This window comes from Oncorhynchus nerka, linkage group LG9a (genome assembly GCF_034236695.1).
Source record: "Oncorhynchus nerka isolate Pitt River linkage group LG9a, Oner_Uvic_2.0, whole genome shotgun sequence".
NCBI lineage: Eukaryota > Metazoa > Chordata > Actinopteri > Salmoniformes > Salmonidae > Oncorhynchus > Oncorhynchus nerka.
The window spans coordinates 3,208,632-3,222,614 of NC_088404.1; the positions used below are offsets into that span (position 1 = coordinate 3,208,632).

Consider the following 13,983-nt stretch of genomic DNA (forward strand, 5'->3'; position numbering starts at 1 on the left):
AAGCATCCTTCACTCATGCTGCCAAACATACCCTTGTAAAACTGACCATCCTACCAATCCTCGACTTTGGCGATGTCATTTACAAAATAGCCTCCAATACCATACTCAACAAATTGGATGCAGTCTATCACAGTGCAATCCGTTTTGTCACCAAAGCCCCATATACTACCCACCATTGCGACCTGTACGCTCTCGTTGACTGGCCCTCGCTTCATACTCGTCGCCAAACCCACTGGCTCCATGTCATCTACAAGACCCTGCTAGGTAAAGTCCCCCCTTATCTCAGCTCGCTGGTCACCATAGCATCTCCCACCTGTAGCACACGCTCCAGCAGGTATATCTCTCTAGTCACCCCCAAAACCAATTCTTCTTTGGCCGCCTCTCCTTCCAGTTCTCTGCTGCCAATGACTGGAACGAACTACAAAACTCTCTGAAACTGGAAACACTTATCTCCCTCACTAGCTTTAAGCACCAACTGTCAGAGCATCTTACAGATTACTGCACCTGTACATAGCCCACCTATAATTTAGCCCAAACAACTACCTCTTTCCCAACTGTATTTAATTTATTTATTTATTTTGCTCCTTTGCACCCCATTATTTTTATTTCTACTTTGCACATTCTTCCATTGCAAAACTACCATTCCAGTGTTTTACTTGCTATATTGTATTTACTTCACCACCATGGCCTTTTTGCCTTTACCTCCATTCTCACCTCATTTGCTCACATCGTATATAGACTTGTTTATACTGTATTATTGACTGTATGTTTGTTTTACTCCATGTGTAACTCTGTGTCGTTGTATCTGTCGAACTGCTTTGCTTTATCTTGGCCAGGTCGCAATTGTAAATGAGAACTTGTTCTCAACTTGCCTACCTGGTTAAATAAAGGTGAAATAAATAAAAATAAATAAAATATATGCAAATAGATTAACATAAATGGGTGGAAGAGGGCTGCAACGACCCAAAACATGCTAGGCCCACCTGCACTCACCTGGCTGTCTAGACGGACTCATTAATTACTGGTGTTGTCACATTCTGTTGCATAATTCAACAAGTATATCACTAGCAGGATTACCCTCAGATAAAAAATGTAAGATTACACCTCTAAACAGACTTGACATTGTTTGTGAGATCAGACATAATATCACTATAATATGAGTGTTCATTTTCATAAATTGCTTTCCGAAAGGTTGCTGGATCGCATCCCCGAGCTGACAAGGTAAGAAGCTCTCTTTCGGACCCTGAGCAAGGCAGTTAACACTGTTCCCTGGGCGTGTCGATTAAGGCAGACCCCCCCCCCCCACCTCTCTGATTCAGAGGAGTTGGGTTAAATACGGAAGACACATTTCAGTTGAAGGCAGTCAGTTGTACAACTGACTAGGTTGTACTTTCCCTTTACAACTGACTAGGTTGTACTTTACAACTGACTAGGTTGTAGTTTCCCTTTACAACTGACTAGGTTGTACTTTACAACTGACTAGGTTGTACTTTACAACTGACTAGGTTGTACTTTACAACTGACTAGGTTGTACTTTACAACTGACTAGGTTGTACTTTCCCTTTACAACTGACTAGGTTGTACTTTACAACTGACTAGATTGTACTTTCCCTTTACAACTGACTAGGTTGTACTTTACAACTGACTAGGTTGTACTTTCAACTGACTAGGTTATACTTTCCCTTTACAACTGACTAGGTTGTACTTTACAACTGACTAGGTTGTACTTTACAACTGACTAGGTTGTACTTTACAACTGACTAGGTTGTACTTTCCCTTTACAACTGACTAGGTTATACTTTCCCTTTACAACTGACTAGGTTGTACTTTACAACTGACTAGGTTGTACTTTACAACTGACTAGGTTGTACTTTACAACTGACTAGGTTGTACTTTCCCTTTACAACTGACTAGGTTGTACTTTACAACTGACTAGGTTGTACTTTACAACTGACTAGGTTGTACTTTCCCTTTACAACTGACTATGTTGTACTTTACAACTGACTAGGTTGTACTTTACAACTGACTAGGTTATACTTTCCCTTTACAACTGACTAGGTTGTACTTTAAACTGACTAGGTTATACTTTCCCTTTACAACTGACTAGGTTGTACTTTACAACTGACTAGGTTGTACTTTCCCTTTACAACTGACTAGGTTATACTTTCCCTTTACAACTGACTAGGTTGTACTTTACAACTGACTAGGTTGTACTTTAGAACTGACTAGGTTGTACTTTACAACTGACTAGGTTGTACTTTCCCTTTAAAACTGACTAGGTTGTACTTTCCCTTTACAACTGACTAGGTTGTACTTTACAACTGACTAGGTTGTACTTTACAACTGACTAGGTTGTACTTTCCCTTTACAACTGACTAGGTTGTACTTTACAACTGACTAGGTTGTACTTTACAACTGACTAGGTTGTACTTTCCCTTTACAACTGACTAGGTTTTACTTTCCCTTTACAACTGACTAGGTTTTACTTTCCCTTTCCAACTGACTAGGTTGTACTTTACAACTGACTAGGTTGTACTTTACAACTGACTAGGTTGTACTTTACAACTGACTAGGTTGTACTTTCCCTTTACAACTGACTAGGTTGTACTTTACAACTGACTAGGTTGTACTTTACAACTGACTAGGTTGTACTTTACAACTGACTAGGTTGTACTTTACAACTGACTAGGTTATACTTTCCCTGTACAACTGACTAGGTTGTACTTTACAACTGACTAGGTTATACTTTCCCTTTACAACTGACTAGGTTGTACTTTACAACTGACTAGGTTGTACTTTACAACTGACTAGGTTGTACTTTACAACTGACTAGGCTGTACTTTACAACTGACTAGGTTGTACTTTACAACTGACTAGGTTGTACTTTCCCTTTCATTTCAGCGCATCTCATTTGTAAACATTTCAACTGTATTAAATTATAACCTTTTTCAATTCCACCCATCAAAATAAAGGTCTCTTTCTTCTTTTTCTTGTAAATGTGGAGACGATAAATCCCAGACGAAGCTTTGGTGTTCTGATAGATGCAACGGAAAGACAACGTACTGCTTTTGAGCCCATTTCAGACCGGGGTGTGTTTGAAAGGTCATTACAAACATTTCTGCAGTCGTAACGTTAACGGGACAAAACGACAGGCACAAGAAAGAGGATGAAAGAGTCCCAGGAGTACAATTAAAAACAAACCAATAAAGCGACATTTAAGTGACAAGAAGATTAAGCACCTCTTAAACACAGGAAATACTGAAAAACACCTCTCAAACACAGGAAATAGATGGCTGAAAAACACCTCTTAAACACAGGAAATAGATGGCTGAAAAACACCTCTTAAACACAGGAAATAGATGGCTGAAAAACACCTCTCAAACACAGGAAATCGATGGCTGAAAAACACCTCTTAAACACAGGAAATAGATGGCTGAAAACACCTCTCAAACACAGGAAATAGATGGCTGAAAAACACCTCTCAAACACAGGAAATAGATGGCTGAAAAACACCCCTTAAACACAGGAAATAGATGGCTGAAAAACACCTCTCAAACACAGGAAATAGATGGCTGAAAAACACCTCTTAAACACAGGAAATAGATGGCTGAAAAACACCTCTCAAACACAGGAAATAGATGGCTGAAAAACACCTCTTAAACACAGGAAATAGATGGCTGAAAAACACCTCTCAAACAGGAAATACTGAAAAACACCTCTTAAACACAGGAAATACTGAAAAACACCTCTCAAACAGGAAATAGATGGCTGAAAAACACCTCTTAAACACAGGAAATAGATGGCTGAAAAGACAGATCCTAAGGTGGGCGGGGCAAGGCGTTGTTTGTTGAAGAAAGATGAACATGAATATAATGCAGTACTCAACAACTTTCACTTCTGTTTTCTAAACTGAAGTGCAAACACAGTTTAGGCTGGATGGCACTCTATTCCCTACATAGTATAGTGCCCAATGAGGGCCCCGGACAACAGTAGTGTACTATATAGGGAATAGGGTTCTATAGGGCTCTGGTCTAAAGTAGTGTACTATATAGGGAATAGGGTTCTATAGGGCTCTGGTCTAAAGTAGTACACTATATAGGGAATAGGGTTCTATAGGGCTCTGGTCTAAAGTAGTGTACTATATAGGGAATTGGGTTCTATAGGGCTCTGGTCTAAAGTAGTGCACTATATAGGGAATAGGGTTCTATAGGGCTCTGGTCTAAAGTAGTGCACTATATAGGGAATTGGGTTATATAGGGCTCTGGTCTAAAGTAGTGCACTATATAGGGAATAGGGTTCTATAGGGCTCTGGTCTAAAGTAGTGCACTATATAGGGTTCTATAGGGCTCTGGTCTAAAGTAGTACACTATATAGGGAATAGGGTTCTACAGGACTCTGGTCTAAAGTAGTGCACTATATAGGGAATAGGGTTCTATAGGGCTCTGGTCTAAAGTAGTGTACTACATAGGGAATAGTGTTCTATTTCACAGTGTAGTCTTTGTAGCCATTAGCTCACCTGATCTGCTTGTCAGCCATTTATGTGAGGCGCCGGCTGGTCGTCAGAGAGTTGATATGTGTCTGTCTGATGTGCCAGTCAGTCCATCTGCTGCTGTTGATATTGATTGTTGTTGTGTGTTTCTGTCTTTAGTCTATAATGCAGTCTGTTTGCTTGGTTAGCTCTTCCTTAGTTTCTGTGTCTTTAAAACTTTGAATCCAAACGTTATTATTATTATTATTATTTTCGATCAGTCAGTTGTCTTGTCTGTCAGCTGGCCTCTGACGCGCAAGAAGTTGAGGTCCGATAGGGAGGGATAACTGGTCTCTGAAGGGCCGGCTGGTCAGTAGAAGTTGAGGTCCGATAGGGAGGGATAACTGGTCTCTGAAGGGCCGGCTGGTCAGTAGAAGTTGAGGTCCGATAGGGAGGGATAACTGGTCTCTGAAGGGCCGGCTGGTCAGTAGAAGTTGAGGTTCGATAGGGAGGGATATCTGAAACAGGTGAAAGATAGAAGCTGTTAGCTAACAACATCAACGCTCGGGACAAAGGAGTTGTTGCCCTGAAATACGTCAACAACTCGGGGCTTGATGAGGCTGGAGAGGGAGTTATAGCACACACACACACACACACACACACACACACACACACACACACACACACACACACACACACACACACACACACACACACACACACACAGTCACCATACAACATTGTTTCCTAAGACTTGTCCTACATTGTCAAAGTGGCCTGCTATACCCATTCAGTTAGCAGTATCCTCACACCAAAGGCTTATATATTGCAATGCTTCACTGGATCAATAAGAAACTTTGCCCGCACACTACTGCCACTTAGTGGCCAAAATCTAAATTGCGCCTAAACTCCAATATGATATTATGGCCTTTCTCTTGCATTTCAAAGTTGATGGAACATATAAAATCATAGAACACACATCTTTTTTTGCTTGTATTATCTTTTACCAGATCCATTGTGTTATATTCTCCTACATTCATTTCACATTTCCACAAACTTCAAAGTGTTTCCTTTCAAATGGTACCAAGAATATGCATATCCCTCCTTCAGGGCCTGAGTTAAAAACTGAGTTAAAAAAAGGGATCCGATCCTTAATAAGAGGTTTTAATGATGTGTGGCCATCAGAATACTGACATTACACTGGTGTTGCCCTATAGCAGAATATATCTGTTTGCATGTACGTTGCCTGGTGTTGCCCTATAGCAGAATATATCTGTTTGCATGTACGTTGCCTGGTGTTGCCCTATAGCAGAATATATCTGTTTGCATGTACGTTGCCTGGCGTTGCCCTATAGCAGAATATATCTGTTTGCATGTACGTTGCCTGGTGTTGCCCTATAGCAGAATATATCTGTTTGCATGTACGTTGCCTGGTGTTGCCCTATAGCAGAATATATCTGTTTGCATGTACGTTGCCTGGTGTTGCCCTATAGCAGAATATATCTGTTTGCATGTACGTTGCCTGGTGTTGCCCTATAGCAGAATATATCTGTTTGCATGTACGTTGCCTGGCGTTGCCCTATAGCAGAATATATCTGTTTGCATGTACGTTGCCTGGCGTTGCCCTATAGCAGAATATATCTGTTTGCATGTACGTTGCCTGGCGTTGCCCTATAGCAGAATATATCTGTTTGCATGTACGTTGCCTGGCGTTGCCCTATAGCAGAATATATCTGTTTGCATGTACGTTGCCTGGTGTTGCCCTATAGCAGAATATATCTGTTTGCATGTACGTTGCCTGGTGTTGCCCTATAGCAGAATATATCTGTTTGCATGTACGTTGCCTGGCGTTGCCCTATAGCAGAATATATCTGTTTGCATGTACGTTGCCTGGCGTTGCCCTATAGCAGAATATATCTGTTTGCATGTACGTTGCCTGGCGTTGCCCTATAGCAGAATATATCTGTTTGCATGTACGTTGCCTGGTGTTGCCCTATAGCAGAATATATCTGTTTGCATGTACGTTGCCTGGTGTTGCCCTATAGCAGAATATATCTGTTTGCATGTACGTTGCCTGGTGTTGCCCTATAGCAGAATATATCTGTTTGCATGTACGTTGCCTGGTGTTGCCCTATAGCAGAATATATCTGTTTGCATGTACGTTGCCTGGCGTTGCCCTATAGCAGAATATATCTGTTTGCATGTACGTTGCCTGGTGTTGCCCTATAGCAGAATATATCTGTTTGCATGTACGTTGCCTGGCGTTGCCCTATAGCAGAATATATCTGTTTGCATGTACGTTGCCTGGTGTTGCCCTATAGCAGAATATATCTGTTTGCATGTACGTTGCCTGGCGTTGCCCTATAGCAGAATATATCTGTTTGCATGTACGTTGCCTGGCGTTGCCCTATAGCAGAATATATCTGTTTGCATGTACGTTGCCTGGTGTTGCCCTATAGCAGAATATATCTGTTTGCATGTACGTTGCCTGGTGTTGCCCTATAGCAGAATATATCTGTTTGCATGTACGTTGCCTGGTGTTGCCCTATAGCAGAATATATCTGTTTGCATGTACGTTGCCTGGTGTTGCCCTATAGCAGAATATATCTGTTTGCATGTACGTTGCCTGGTGTTGCCCTATAGCAGAATATATCTGTTTGCATGTACGTTGCCTGGTGTTGCCCTATAGCAGAATATATCTGTTTGCATGTACGTTGCCTGGCGTTGCCCTATAGCAGAATATATCTGTTTGCATGTACGTTGCCTGGTGTTGCCCTATAGCAGAATATATCTGTTTGCATGTACGTTGCCTGGTGTTGCCCTATAGCAGAATATATCTGTTTGCATGTACGTTGCCTGGTGTTGCCCTATAGCAGAATATATCTGTTTGCATGTACGTTGCCTGGTGTTGCCCTATAGCAGAATATATCTGTTTGCATGTACGTTGCCTGGTGTTGCCCTATAGCAGAATATATCTGTTTGCATGTACGTTGCCTGGTGTTGCCCTATAGCAGAATATATCTGTTTGCATGTACGTTGCCTGGCGTTGCCCTATAGCAGAATATATCTGTTTGCATGTACGTTGCCTGGTGTTGCCCTATAGCAGAATATATCTGTTTGCATGTACGTTGCCTGGTGTTGCCCTATAGCAGAATATATCTGTTTGCATGTACGTTGCCTGGTGTTGCCCTATAGCAGAATATATCTGTTTGCATGTACGTTGCCTGGCGTTGCCCTATAGCAGAATATATCTGTTTGCATGTACGTTGCCTGGCGTTGCCCTATAGCAGAATATATCTGTTTGCATGTACGTTGCCTGGTGTTGCCCTATAGCAGAATATATCTGTTTGCATGTACGTTGCCTGGTGTTGCCCTATAGCAGAATATATCTGTTTGCATGTACGTTGCCTGGTGTTGCCCTATAGCAGAATATATCTGTTTGCATGTACGTTGCCTGGCGTTGCCCTATAGCAGAATATATCTGTTTGCATGTACGTTGCCTGGCGTTTCCCTATAGCAGAATATATCTGTTTGCATGTATGTTGCCTGGCGTTGCCCTATAGCAGAATATATCTGTTTGCATGTACGTTGCCTGGCGTTGCCCTATAGCAGAATATATCTGTTTGCATGTACGTTGCCTGGCGTTGCCTGGTGTTGCTTGGTGTTGCTTGGTGTTGCTTGGTGTTGCTTGGTGTTGCCTGGTGTTGCTTGGTGTTGCTTGGTGTTGCTTGGTGTTGCTTGGTGTTGCTTGGTGTTGCTTGGTGTTGCCTGGTGTTGCTTGGTGTTGCTTGGTGTTGCTTGGTGTTGCATGTACGTTGCCTGGCGTTGCCCTATAGCAGAATATATCTGTTTGCATGTACGTTGCCTGGCGTTGCCCTATAGCAGAATATATCTGTTTGCATGTACGTTGCCTGGCGTTGCCTGGCGTTGCCTGGTGTTGCCTGGCGTTGCCTGGCGTTGCCTGGCGTTGCCTGACGTTGCCTGGCGTTGCCTGGTGTTGCCCTATAGCAGAATATATCTGTTTGCATGTACGTTGCCTGGCGTTGCCCTATAGCAGAATATATCTGTTTGCATGTACGTTGCCTGGTGTTGCCCTATAGCAGAATATATCTGTTTGCATGTACGTTGCCTGGCGTTGCCCTATAGCAGAATATATCTGTTTGCATGTACGTTGCCTGGCGTTGCCCTATAGCAGAATATATCTGTTTGCATGTACGTTGCCTGGCGTTGCCCTATAGCAGAATATATCTGTTTGCATGTACGTTGCCTGGCGTTGCCCTATAGCAGAATATATCTGTTTGCATGTACGTTGCCTGGCGTTGCCTGGTGTTGCTTGGTGTTGCTTGGTGTTGCTTGGTGTTGCTTGGTGTTGCCTGGTGTTGCTTGGTGTTGCTTGGTGTTGCTTGGTGTTGCTTGGTGTTGCCTGGTGTTGCTTGGTGTTGCTTGGTGTTGCTTGGTGTTGCATGTACGTTGCCTGGCGTTGCCCTATAGCAGAATATATCTGTTTGCATGTACGTTGCCTGGCGTTGCCCTATAGCAGAATATATCTGTTTGCATGTACGTTGCCTGGCGTTGCCTGGCGTTGCCTGGTGTTGCTTGGTGTTGCCTGGCGTTGCCTGGTGTTGCTTGACGTTGCCTGGTGTTGCTTGGTGTTGCCTGGTGTTGCCTGGTGTTGCTTGGTGTTGCCTGGTGTTGCCTGGCGTTGCTTGGTGTTGCCTGGTGTTGCTTGGTGTTGCCTGGTGTTGCTTGGTGTTGCCTGGTGTTGCCTGGCGTTGCTTGGTGTTGCCTGGTGTTGCTTGGTGTTGCCTGGTGTTGCTTGGTGTTGCCTGGTGTTGCCTGGCGTTGCTTGGTGTTGCCTGGTGTTGCTTGGTGTTGCCTGGCGTTGCCTGGTGTTGCTTGACGTTGCCTGGTGTTGCTTGGTGTTGCCTGGTGTTGCCTGGTGTTGCTTGGTGTTGCCTGGTGTTGCCTGGCGTTGCCTGGCGTTGCCTGGTGTTGCCTGGTGTTGCCTGGTGTTGCCTGGTGTTGCCTGGCGTTGCCTGGTGTTGCTTGGTGTTGCCTGGTGTTGCCTGGTGTTGCCTGGCGTTGCCTGGTGTTGCCTGGCGTTGCCTGGCGTTGCTTGGTGTTGCCTGGTGTTGCTTGGTGTTGCCTGGCGTTGCCTGGTGTTGCTTGACGTTGCCTGGTGTTGCTTGGTGTTGCCTGGTGTTGCCTGGTGTTGCTTGGTGTTGCCTGGTGTTGCCTGGCGTTGCCTGGCGTTGCCTGGCGTTGCCTGGTGTTGCCTGGTGTTGCCTGGTGTTGCCTGGTGTTGCCTGGCGTTGCCTGGTGTTGCTTGGTGTTGCCTGGTGTTGCCTGGTGTTGCCTGGCGTTGCCTGGCGTTGCTTGGTGTTGCTTGGTGTTGCTTGGCGTTGCTTGGTGTTGCTTGGTGTTGCTTGGTGTTGCTTGGCGTTGCTTGGTGTTGCCTGGTGTTGCCTGGTGTTGCCTGGCGTTGCTTGGTGTTGCTTGGTGTTGCTTGGCGTTGCTTGGTGTTGCTTGGCGTTGCCTGGCGTTGCTTGGCGTTGCCTGGCGTTGCTTGGCGTTGCCTGGCGTTGCCTGGCGTTGCTTGGCGTTGCCTGGCGTTGCTTGGCGTTGCCTGGCGTTGCCTGGCGTTGCTTGGCGTTGCCTGGCGTTGCTTGGTGTTGCTTGGCGTTGCCTGGCGTTGCTTGGTGTTGCTTGGCGTTGCTTGGCGTTGCTTGGTGTTGCTTGGCGTTGCCTGGCGTTGCTTGGCGTTGCTTGGTGTTGCTTGGCGTTGCCTGGCGTTGCTTGGCGTTGCTTGGTGTTGCTTGGCGTTGCCTGGCGTTGCCTGGCGTTGCTTGGCGTTGCCTGGCGTTGCTTGGTGTTGCTTGGCGTTGCCTGGCGTTGCTTGGCGTTGCTTGGTGTTGCTTGACGTTGCTTGACGTTGCTTGGTGTTGCTTGGTGTTGCTTGGCGTTGCTCTATAGCGTTGCTTGGTGTTGCCTGGCTTTGCCTGGTGTTGCTTGGTGTTGCCCTATAGCGTTGCTTGGTTTGCGTCGGTCTACATTATGTTCTGTATTGAATTGGTGAAGCACAAAGAAAAAGCATCCACATAAAGCTTTTATAATCAGACTGGTGGTAAAACTTAGAGAAAGGCGCTACATTTTGATTTATGTACCCTTTATGTAACCAGTCAGTTAAAGAACACATTCTTATTTACAATGACGGCCGGATTTGATACAGCCAGGATCCGAACCGGTGACTAGGACTGAGACGTAGTGTCTTAGAATGCTGCGCCACTCGGAAGCCCCTGATGTGTGGTACACAGCAGAGCAGAAACAGCCCTGATGTGTGGTACACAGCAGAGCAGAAACAGCCCTGATGGGTGGTACACAGCAGAGCAGAAACAGCCCTGATGTGTGGTACACAGCAGAGCAGAAACAGCCCTGATGGGTGGTACACAGCAGAGCAGAAACAGCCCTGATGGGTGGTACACAGCAGAGCAGAAACAGCCCTGATGTGTGGTACACAGCAGAGCAGAAACAGTCCTGATGGGTGGTACACAGCAGAGCAGAAACAGCCCTGATGGGTGGTACACAGCAGAGCAGAAACAGCCCTGATGGGTGGTACACAGCAGAGCAGAAACAGCCCTGATGGGTGGTACACAGCAGAGCAGAAACAGCCCTGATGTGTGGTACACAGCAGAGCAGAAACAGCCCTGATGTGTGGTACACAGCAGAGCAGAAACAGCCCTGATGTGTGGTACACAGCAGAGCAGAAACAGCCCTGATGTGGACATCTGCTTCCCATTTCCCCCTACACGCTCTCCACCCCCTTTCCACAACCAATCACAACGTCTCTCTCGCCCAGCCCTTATCCCTCCCTCCTTCTCTCTCCCTCCCCCTCTCTCTCTCTCTTCCTCCCCTGCTCCCTCCCTCCCTCCCTCCCACCCTCCTTCTCGCTTTCTCCCTCCCTTCCTCTCCTTCCCCACCCTCCGTCGCCCTCCCTCCCTCCCACCCCCCACCCCCCACCCTTTTCCTCTTCAGTCGTGACTCTCCAACACAGAACATTCTTTCTTTTCCACTCAGACTTTTTCTGACTTATCTTTTTACTTGAAAAACAGATCCTCAGTATACAATTAGGCCTATACAGTAGAGATGGAACAGCATGGATATTTATCTTGTGAGTACCAGGCCTAGAATGAATACAGCTGGAGCAGTGGACACAGAATGCAGCTGTGCTCCATGGCAGTGTGTTGCATTTGGTTTGGATGGGGACCCAGGGCCCTGGCTGTGCTGTACACTGTGCTTGTTTGTGTGTGTGTGTGTGGTGGGCTGTAGTGTAGGGGTCAGATGAGGTCACTATCTCACTGACGAGTCCCAATGGAGGACCTACGCCCTCTCCTCTTCACTTCCTGTCTCACATCACCTCTCTTCTCCTCCCTCTCACCATAATTCTCCTCTCTTCTCTTCTCTTCCCTCTCCTCTCCACTTCCTGTCTCACCTCTCCTCTCTTCTCCTCTCCTCCCCTCCTTCTCACCTCTCCTCTCTTCTCCTCTCCTCTCCTCCCCTCCTTCTCATCTCCCCTCACCTCTCCTCACCTCTCCTCTCCTCCTCTCGCTTCCCTCTCACCTCACCCCTCCTCTCTTCTCCTCTCCTACCTCTCACCTCACCTCACCTCTCCTCTCCTCCCCTCCTTCTCACCTCTCCTCACCTCTCCTCTCCTCCTCTCGCTTCCCTCTCACCTCACCTGACCTCTCTTCTGTTCCCTGTGGCTTCACAGTCCAGACTACCTCTCCTCTTTCTCCCTCTCTCTGAGAGGCCTCGTCCTCTCTTCTTTCTCTCTCTCTGACAGGCCTCTGTCCACTCTTCTTTCTTTCTTTCTCTCTCTCTCTCTCTCTCTCTTTCTTTCTCTCTCACACTTCTCTTCCCAGGCCTCTGTCCTCTCTCTCTCTCACACACTTCTCTTCTCAGGCCTCTGTCCTCTCTCTCTCTCACACACTTATCTTCTCAGGCCTCTGTCCTCTCTCTCTTGGCAGTTTACTTTGCAAATCCTCTGAACCAATATCAATTACAAGGGTTTATTGAAATAAAATGATTATATAGTGTTGCCGATTCAGGGTTTAATGATTATATAGTACTAGTAGAACGCAGGCGACAGGTTGGCACGGACCACTCTAATCCCCCTAGGAATCATCATCCCTTCCAATCCCTTCAAACTGACAGTGTGCTCTCTCTCTCCAGAGCTGCTCACACCTCACTGTGACCGACTCACTTAGGATCCATCTGGATTCCGTACCAACTACGCCAGTAGCAGTAACTGGCGCTGTAGCGTTGTGCTCAAACATTAGACTACGTGTTAGTAGCATTGTCTCAATCATGGCTAGTGGCCACTGAAATGTAGCTGTGCCATAGAACTATGACAGTAGCAGTGTAACCTACTGCAGCTAGTTTAATGCAATATATATTAACACCGTCTGTTTCTAGCATGCTACTAGCTAGCTTAATGCAATATATATTAACACCGTCTGTTTCTAGCATGCTACTAGCTAGCTTAATGCAATATATATTAACACCGTCTGTTTCTAGCATGCTACTAGCTAGCTTAATGCAATATATATTAACATCGTCTGTTTCTAGCATGCTACTAGCTAGCTTAATGCAATATATATTAACATTGTTTGTTTCTAGCATGCTACTAGCTAGCTTAATGCAATATATATTAACATCGTCTGTTTCTAGCATGCTACTAGCTAGCTTAATGCAATATATATTAACATTGTCTGTTTCTAGCATGCTACTAGCTAGCTTAATGCAATATATATTAACATCGTCTGTTTCTAGCATGCTACTAGCTAGCTTAATGCAATATATATTAACATCGTCTGTTTCTAGCATGCTACTAGCTAGCTTAATGCAATATATATATTAACATCGTTTGTTTCTAGCATGCTACTAGCTAGCTTAATGCAATATATATTAACATCGTCTGTTTCTAGCATGCTACTAGCTAGCTTAATGCAATATATATTAACACCGTCTGTTTCTAGCATGCTACTAGCTAGCTTAATGCAATATATATTAACATCGTCTGTTTCTAGCATGCTACTAGCTAGCTTAATGCAATATATATTAACATCGTCTGTTTCTAGCATGCTACTAGCTAGCTTAATGCAATATATATTAACATCGTCTGTTTCTAGCATGCTACTAGCTAGCTTAATGCAATATATATTAACATTGTCTGTTTCTAGCATGCTACTAGCTAGCTTAATGCAATATATATTAACATCGTCTGTTTCTAGCATGCTACTAGCTAGCTTAATGCAATATAAATTAACATCGTCTGTTTCTAGCATGCTACTAGCTAGCTTAATGCAATATATATTAACATCGTCTGTTTCTAGCATGCTACTAGCTAGCTTAATGCAATATATATTAACAATGTCTGTTTCTAGCATGCTACTAGCTAGCTTAATGCAATATATATTAACATTGTCTGTTTCTAGCATGCTACTAGCTAGCTTAAT

The 13,983-nt window shown here is 44.9% G+C and overlaps 1 protein-coding gene across 2 annotated transcripts in view; it reads right to left on the minus strand.

The window, feature by feature from the left end:
- Positions 1 to 13,983, minus strand: part of LOC115127050 (mitochondrial glutamate carrier 1-like) — a 124,712-nt gene that overhangs the window by 53,116 nt on the left and 57,613 nt on the right. For both annotated transcript variants that reach the window (XM_065022199.1, XM_065022198.1), the window contains exon 2: positions 4,517 to 4,986. In XM_065022199.1, the coding sequence (XP_064878271.1) occupies positions 4,517 to 4,536 (20 nt within the window). In that variant the 5' untranslated portion in view covers positions 4,537 to 4,986. The remainder of the gene's footprint in view (positions 1 to 4,516; positions 4,987 to 13,983) is intronic.